Source organism: Petaurus breviceps, unplaced genomic scaffold (assembly GCF_028583685.1).
Source record: "Petaurus breviceps papuanus isolate PSGF00001 unplaced genomic scaffold, PetGlider_PUasm1.0 140, whole genome shotgun sequence".
Classification (NCBI taxonomy): Eukaryota; Metazoa; Chordata; class Mammalia; order Diprotodontia; family Petauridae; genus Petaurus; species Petaurus breviceps.
This window is the reverse complement of record NW_027185698.1, coordinates 14,961,533-14,970,671: the sequence shown is the minus strand read 5'-3', so window position 1 is coordinate 14,970,671 and position 9,139 is coordinate 14,961,533. Positions and strand designations below refer to the sequence as shown.

Below are 9,139 nucleotides of genomic sequence, written 5' to 3'. Positions count from 1 at the left end.
GTGTGTGTGTGTGTGTGTGTGTGTGTGTGTGTGTGTGTGTGTGTGTGAGAGAGAGAGAGATTCTTTTCCACTCCCACAATCTCATTCTTAATCCTTATACCCCATTAAAAAACAACAATAACATTTTTGTTAACATATATAGTTAAGTGAAACAGAATCCCACATTAGTCATGTCCAAAAATATATCTCATTTTGCATCTCGAGTCTAGAACCTTTCTATCAGGAAGATGATATGCCTGGTCAGTAGTAATCTGGAATTATGTTTGGTCATTTCATTGATCACAGTTCTAAGGCTTTCAAAGTTGTTTTTCTTTATAATGTTCTTATTGTATAAATTGTTCTCTTAGTTCTGGTCACTTCACTCTGTATTCAGACTTTCCTAAGTTTATCTGAAATTGTCCCTTTTGTAATTTCTTATTTTATGATAGTACTCCATTACCTTCATATGCCATAATTGGTTTACATATTTTCCAATTGATATACACTCTCTTAGTTTCTAGTTCTTTGCCATTTCAAAAAGAACCATTATACATATATTTTATTTTCATAATACATATTCTTCTTAGTCTCTGATTCATAGGAGAGCTAACCAGTATGATGGAAATCTCCTTCTGGGTCTTGTATTATATTGGGGTCCTCAGGACCTCAGCCTATTCATTTTTCTTTCTATATGAATAGTCTACTTCTTTTTCCAGTAATTTTTGTCATTAATGTTTTCATACTACTTGTGCACAAGGAAATTATTGATAACAGTTACTAGGTATTAATATAAAATGCATGTTAAAGATCAATATCATTATGTCATATGATTATGTAGAATAAGGAAGAAACAGTTGTGGAGAAGAACACTAGATCATCTTAAATATATTAGAAATGATTGTAAACTAGAGCCCTCTTCTCTTAGTCATGCAAAGGTTAGCCCTTAGTAGTGATAGAACAAGTTCATTTTTCACAGTTATGCTTAAGGTTTAGCTTCTTATTGAAAAGTCACGATTATTTAGAGTTCAAAATAATTCACTTCTTCCCACTTCTAGTCCAGTGTTCATTTCATTATACCATGCTGTGTTATTTTAGTTTTATTTATTTTTGGTCTCAACCTGTGCTTTCATCAGTGTAGGAAATGCCTGATAAGGAAACTCCCTTAATCAGTACAGATCTATAGTTCTGCAATTCATGTTCTTGCAGAGTTGTCTGGGAAATTGAAATGTTAAGTGACTTGCCCAGGTTTACAAAGTCAATACATATCTGAGACTGGATTTGAACACAGATTTTCCTATGCCTCTACTAAAGTATTAATTTAGTAACTTTAAACTGTAGAATGTAGCAAATGGGTAGTGTTTCTGCTGATTACTGGAGAATGCTACTCCAGCAGCAACAAATCTCATCTTTCCCAGGATAAAAGTTAGGTGTGGGTTTAACTGAAATGCTCCTCTTTCAAAAAGGAAGCTTTTTCAATTCTAATTATAGTATCAGAAATATGTTATTACTAATTTTTTCAGCTTCCTCCTGCTGTCACCTACCTTTGTGCTTCTTAGGAGTTGTAGTATTGGTAACTTTGAAAGTGTGCTCCTGGGGCGGCTAGGTGGTGCAGTGAATAAAGCACCAGCCTTGGAGTCAGGAGGACCTGAGTTAAAATGCAGCCCCAGACACTTGACACTTACTAGCTGTGTGACCTTGGGCAAGTCACTTAACCCCAATTGCCCTGCCTTCCTCCCTCCAAAAAAAGAAAGAGGCTATGATCCTACATGGGGTCTTCAGGAAGAGCCTATAACTCTATTCAGACACCTAGGCAATACTAGGCAATTTGCTTAGTGCTGTGAGAATAGCAATAGCATAACAGATAGTTTTATGAACAATTCTTTTTCTAGCATTCATCTCTTTCTGATTGTACTCCATTTCTCCCTTTTGCCAACTATTTCTCTTCTTGACTATCTTCCAATTTTTTTTTTCATTACTCCTTTCTACCATGATACTTTCTCTTTATACCTTTTTTATTTCTCTACTTGTCTCAGGGAGGGAAAGGAGTAATAAAAATGTCATGAAGGAATGGGTATAGAAAACACCTATTTACTTACAATCTTTTCATTTGAACATTTTTGTGGATAAGGAGATTAAAATTTTTTTTTTGTCCATTGTAGGTTAAAATTTTGATTTGAAGTTAACTGAATTTCTTTAAAGTGTTGTGGTAGGCCAAACATTGTCTCTTCAAAAATATCCAGAGATCAGTAGGAGGGTGGTGAGTGAGAAATGATTGGGCTGTAAAAACAAAAGACTTGAATCTAATTTTTAAAAATCAAGGGAGTGATTCTCATTTGAGCATTCATCCAAAGTAGATTCATGACTAACAATAAATGTTTTCAGAAATTGTTCTGTTCATGTCTGACCGAAACTAAGTGTATAATCAGACACTTAAAAATCAGGGGTTAGGAAAACATCTTTCCCAATAGAAAATTACAGTATTTCACTTAATGTTTATACCTTTGGAAATGTACATTTTTATTTGTTCTCTTCGTTTAATTTAATTGACTCTGATGTAGAACATTTCAGTGTAAATATTTATTTAATTCCTCCAATAACATGGCAGTTATGAGGTGATTCTAAAAGGAATGTTTTTTTTTTTCCTAAGTTTTAAATAAGATAGAGCAGCCTGGACAATTTTATTTCATATTATCTTCCCTTTAGATGATATAATCTTTAGCAAGTTCATAGCTGTATTTTTATGCATTTCAGTTGATTTTCTACTTTTTTTTTACTGGAAATAAATGAAACTGAGTTTTCCATTGTAAATTTTTAACTGTCCAGTTGAGCAAAAAATTTAGAAAGTGACTGGGACAGGGAAGATAAAGAAAACTATTTTTCAATTGGTAATACTCAATTTTGCTTTGAAATATACAGTGAGTAAGAGAATGATTTGTACTAAATCTTGAAATAAACTGTCTAGAACGTAATAATTTGTCATAGAATATTTTCCAGATTAAAAATAAAAATATTTCATTATTTCCCCCTTTTCCTAAATATCAGATTTTTATGTTATTGCAAATAATGTAAATTTTATTTAATAATGAAGATTATTCTTGGTTTGGATATTGAAATTTGTTAAATTCACTTTCATTATCCTCTCAGATTATAGTAGATTAAATATAATTGTATATTGACTAAATTAGAATGCCATCTTTTCCTGTCAGTGTTTTATCTTTAGCTTTTTTTAATTTTGATTTTATCTCTTTCAGGGAAGTACCAGATACAGCTTCTGAATGTGACTCCTTAAACTCATCCATTGGAAGAAAACAGTCTCCTCCTTCAAGCCTTGAGATGTATCATACATTGTCTCCTCGAAAAATATCGAGGGAGGAACTCTCATTAGAAGATTCATCCAGAGGAGACTCCCCAGTAACTGCTAATATTTCCAGGGGATCTCCTGATTGTATAGGTCTGACAGAAACTAAGAGTATGATATTCAGTCCTGCAAGCAAAGTATATAATGGTATCCTGGAGAAATCTTGCAGCATGAACCAACTTTCTAGTGGTATGCCTGTTCCTAAGCCTCGCCACACTTCATGTTCATCAGCCAACAATGAAAGCAAACCCATTCAAGAAATCCCAAATGTCCCCAGGATAAGCAGCATCCCACAGGACCTTTGTCAGAATGGAGAGAAAAGCAAAAAGCCATCAAAAATTAAAAGCCTTTTTAAGAAGAAATCCAAATGAATTGGCTGGTAGAAATCTATAAGTGTGGCATCATTAAACCTTTCTTTATCTTTCACTTAAGAAATTTTTTTTTTGTTATTTTAAAATTTTAGGAATGTAATTCCATTTGGGCTTTCCAAAATGAATGCCATAGTGGAATGCCCTTAAAGGCAACTGTTTGCATATTAAAGTGACTCTACCATCAGTACATCATACCAGCTGTCACTGAAAAAAATCATTAAAACATTGAGACAGTTTACAGTTATTCCTGCCTATTTATTTCTGCTTTGTTCTTAGTTATGTATATAAAAAAATTATTTTGAAAGCCACTTTGGACTTCTGAGCTTTAATGGACTAGTAAGCCCACATGGGTTTGCAAAAATTTCTTGTTTACCAGAGCATCTTCTTATCTTTCCACAGAGCTATTTACAATACTGGACTAAGTAACTTAAAAGAAGTAAAACTCATTGCACTACTGTTTTCCAGACTGGAAAAAAAATCTCTACAAGTGAAACTGTCTAGGGCTTATAAAATGACTAAGGAGAGAAGGCTGTTTTCACTTTTAAATCTAAATAGGTTTTTAAATAGAACCTAGGATTTCTAACGGACTTGATTTCTGGAAATGGAAACCCAAACTTTTATTATGGGAAGCTTCTTTAGACACATTTATTATTCTAAAGTTTCAAGTCCTGCTGTAAAGATCATGGTTTTTGTTTCTGTTGTTCTTTCCCAAGGGCTTTCACTGTGATTTTACTGCATTGCAGGCTGTATGATAAAAGATATACATAATTTAATGAGCTGAGGTTCTTGATTCTTTTTGCAAGTGACATACTTGGAACTTGATTGAAGGACTTAAAACATTCACAAACTTAAACTGGGGTGGGGGGGAATATGGGCACTTGTTTACAGACTTTGAATAACTACAAAGGATATTTGGTTTGTGAAACTTTGTACTGTGGAAAAGATAATAAATTGGAGACATTATTGTGTGGGATTGTGTTGATCTATGTTTGGGGTGACACTCCACTAAAACAGTTATGGTTACTTGAAAGCTGTGATGAGCTTCCTTGTTGTTGCATTGCCATATAAATAATAGTGGCATTTTTGAAGTTGTGTTTTAAAAAAAAAATCCTTATCCTTCTTTATCATGTATATATAGTGTCAAATGTTGTAGTATTAAGGCAAACAAATATACATTCATGATGCATTTATTCTATTGTAATTTATTAATTTGGAGTTAAATTGACATTTCAGGTGTAATTTTCACATAGAATGATAGCATTAGTTGAGTTACTTATACAAGTTTAGCTTACAGTAACAAAATGTATATAGTGTCTGGAATTTTATTTTTGACTTCACCTCACAATACTTAAAAAAAAATCAGAGATCTTTTCTTCAATGCTGTGTGTGCTTGGATGAAAGACAAACTTATTGACTGGAGTCAGTTATTGCACATCATGGATATTCCAAAAAACTAGAAGTGTTTAGCTGAGCTTTTCTATTAAGATTACGTGAAAATGCTGTTTGGTAAACAAGAATTTTTATTCCAAAGAAATGTTTTTACTTCTATGAATGTTAGCAGTTGAAATCTCATATAAGGTTCTAACTATTAATTCTTTTTAGTATTTGTTTTAAGGACATATTAAGATTTTTCTTTAGAATAGAATTTAGATTAATGTAAGTGATTCTCCTTAGCTTTTAGGATGCTTGATCCACAAGTTCCAGAATGAAGGTAAAAAAAGGTTGAAGTAAAAAAAAACAACTGTTTACTTGCATACACTGACTTGAAGGATTAAGAAAAGAAACAGGAGCGGGGTTTTCAGTGAATTGTTCAGGATGGAAGAAATACTGTAAAAACAAAACATAATGAAAGTGAGGGGAAAGTTAGAAAGAATTACAAAGGACCCAAAGACCTGAAGCGTTTGAAGTACCCAAAATTCATTTGGCTGAATGACCAGGCAGAGCTCGAGAGTATCAGTAACATCCTGTTTCTCATTCAGCCAGCAACTTTGGGAAATGAGCATGAATCTTCTGGCCTTACTAGTGAAGACTGTCTACATGGTGGATAATTAAGTTCATTCTCTAACCTCAAGTCTTTTTTTATAGGTAGGGAATTTTTTTTTTTTACAAGTTTCTAATGATTTACTTCTTTGAAGCAATAAAAAGTTAACATTTATTTAGAACTTTATAGTCGAGGTACTTAAAATCTATTTTCAACATGGTTAAATGTAATTAATTTGAGTTTCATATGATTTGCATAGGGATGGGCTCGAGTTTACCATGTGTGACTCATTTACTAATATAAATAGCATGATTACATTCAGAGGGAGCAAGAGCTAGGTTTTAGAGACTATATTAGAAGGATAAATTAATCAAATATAGAAAAAAGTAGAAATGCCTTTGGCATGTTCATTTAAATTTAAATTTAAATTGCCTAAGGCCTCATCAATGGAAGCTCTAGTACCATGGGTGTTTATATCAATAATACACTATGGAAAAGTGTATTAGCTATATAACCAGGACCAAGTTGAGATTCAACTGTAATTTAAATGAGTAATTTTGTCATATTTATTTAGATACTTTTGATTTCCTCAGAAATTCTTGGAGAGCTATGAGGAGGAAAATGCTAATTGTCTTTCAAAACAGTGTGTGCAGAGGCTTCCAGAGTGACTTCAGAGGTTAGGTTTGCAGACTGACATCTCATAAAATATTGAATCCTCTATTAGATTTGGAAGAATTTCGGAGTTTAAAAATGAAGAAACTATGTCAAGCCTTTTTTTTTTTAAACTAAACACGGTAGGTCAAAACTAAAAAGTGGTTAATACGAAAGTTCATTCCTGAGCTAGCTGCTTAACTTTAGAAGCATTTTCTCAGAGAAACAGTATGATAGGTAATAGTTGGACATCTAGACCAGTATACAAACACTTTTATCTAATAGTGTTATTAAGTAAAAAAAAAATCCATAAGTGAAAGTATTAATGTTTTCCTGGGAACACAAAAGTATAGGTGATATGCCACAGAACTAGAGGGCAGTGAGGCTCAAGAACATTCCTTATTACCTCAGCTTTTCCTGGAAAGGTACTCAGTAGTGATTTGGGAAGCAGAAAAGTACCTGCATAGCAATTTTAAATCCTCCGTTACCATGACTGTACAATAAATTACAAACCTCCAAGATATGTAGCCCTTTCTCCCTTTTTTTTGGTGAATATATAATTAGATTCATTTGCATATTACCTTTTATTTACCTTATTCCTGAGAGAAGTGATCCTTTTAAAAGAATTAAATTTATTTTTAAAAAATGGATATGTATTTATTCCTCCTTCCCTCCTAATCTTACCCTTCAGTATTGGGGGGAGAAACACTCTTTAATAAATATGTATAGTTAAGCAAAACAAAATTCCTGCATTGGTCATATCCAAAAAAAGATGTCTTATTCTGCACCTCAAGTCCATCAGTCCTCTATCAGAAAGTAGATATTAGGCTTCGTCATTAGTCCATTGTTCTGGAATACTGATTGGCCATTGCCTTGATCAGAGTTCTTAAGTCTTTCAAAGTTATTTGGTTTTTTCAGGGCTGTTATTGTGCATAATGTTAGTGTTCTCATGTAAGGATGCTTGATCCACAAGTTCCAGAATGAAGGTAAAAAAAAAGATTGAAGTAAAAAAAAAAAAACCTGTTGACTAGGATACACTGACTTGAAGGGTAAAGAAAAGTAGGAACAGAGTTTCCAGTGATTTGTTCACTCTGCATTAATTCATATAAGTCTTCACAGTTTTCACTGAAACTCCTTTTCATAATTTATTAAGGCATATTCATTCATTTACCATCATTGGTTTAGGCATTTCCTACTTAATGAGCACCCCTTTTGCCACTACAAAAGGGGTGTGTGTGTGTGTGTGTGTGTGTGAATGACGTTATTCTTTGACCTCTTTGGGTTTATGACCTTCAGTTCTTACAGATTCTTATTCTTAACATAGTGCAAACTCAGTTCCTACCAATCTTAAAAGGCTACCGACAGACTTCTTCTCAAGGACCAGTCTCTCTTAGTTCAGAAAAGCTCATTCTAAAATACTGACCAAAGCAAATCGTGCAGTGTTGTTTCCTAAGGTATGGAAGAATGTCACCCTGCATCTGGTGGGGGTGGGGGTGGGGTGGGAAATGTATCTACCCTGATGAAATTGTAGATTTTTAAAAGTTTGACAATCATTCAAGATTTAACTTAAATCTTGATGTGTTGTCAAACTTTTAAAGCAGTTGATTGTCAAAAACTGAAATGTGAAATTTGTTTGAAAACTATTTTGCAAAAAGCTTAGGAGACTAAAAAAATAATCTGGAAGGTATCGATTTATTTTACTTAAACTTGATTTAGCATTACATTTTAATTGTTCTTTTTATTTAAATACAAATGAAGGTAATTGAACTTTTTAAAGCTACTACCCTTTTCATCTTAGCTCATTCAGAGATATTTTCCCATGCTTGATTCAAAGATAACCTTGTCAGAAGCCTTTGTTCAGCTTGTAGCTGTTGTCTTATTTATCTCTATGCTACTGAAAGTAATTACTAAATGAAAAATGATATTGTCCAAGTTTTTTATCCATATTGTTAAAAACTATCATGATTAAAAAACAGCAACAATCAAACCACTAGATTTAGACCTGATCTTAGAAGTGCTACTTTATTATTAATTCTCAGATCTTAAGTGAAGACAGTTTTGTTTACTACAGTTTTCTGAAGTTATTTTAGTATTTAGTTGAAGTTGAAGATTAAATTCAATTTAAGCTAATAATCTTTAGTCAACTATGCTAGGCAATGGGGTATATAAAAACAAGATAATCCGCTTCCAAGTACAGTCAGTTCTTCTATAATGTAACATACACTCCTAAAAATCACCATGCTATACAAAATTATGCAATTTAAAACTAATGGGCCTAAGGGGAAAATGGAGTTATGGGCACAACACTCAACTTTGTCAATGACACACAAAAAAAGATAGGAACCAAATAAAAATGATAGCATAGTTTGATATATGCTAAATGGTTAAGAAATATATAAATGTTACAATAAATAAGTGAGGGTATCTGTGGCTTCAGGCATAAACAACTGCAAAATTTCCATGATGTTCAAGTTGTTTTCCAACAAATCAGTTGCAACTGGAACAAATTTTAGTTTTTGGAATTAGTGCTCTGTCAGAATAACTGTACCTTTACAATTGAGTGAACAAAATAATGCAGTGTTAAAAAGTAGAAAGACTTTTCAGAGGCATATAGTGATATGGGAATAGAAAGGAGAAGAAATTGTTTTTAAATTGGTCAAATGTTATACCGTGTTTCCCTGATAATAAGACCTATCCCGAAAATAAGCCCTCCCCTTACTGTGTAAGATTCCTCTAAAATAAGCCCTCCCCTGAAAATAAGCCCTATTGAGATTGCTACTGTAGTGAAGGTGATCCCCT

The 9,139-nt window shown here is 32.9% G+C and overlaps 1 protein-coding gene across 3 annotated transcripts in view; it reads left to right on the top strand.

Annotated features, from left to right (window-relative positions):
- STIM2 (stromal interaction molecule 2) overlaps positions 1-6,988 on the top strand; it is a 179,684-nt gene extending 172,696 nt beyond the window's left edge. For all 3 annotated transcript variants that reach the window (XM_069068827.1, XM_069068821.1, XM_069068823.1), the window contains one exon: positions 3,231-6,988. In XM_069068827.1, the coding sequence (XP_068924928.1) occupies positions 3,231-3,708 (478 nt within the window). In that variant the 3' untranslated portion in view covers positions 3,709-6,988. The remainder of the gene's footprint in view (positions 1-3,230) is intronic.
- The last annotated feature ends 2,151 nt before the right edge of the window (positions 6,989-9,139 follow it).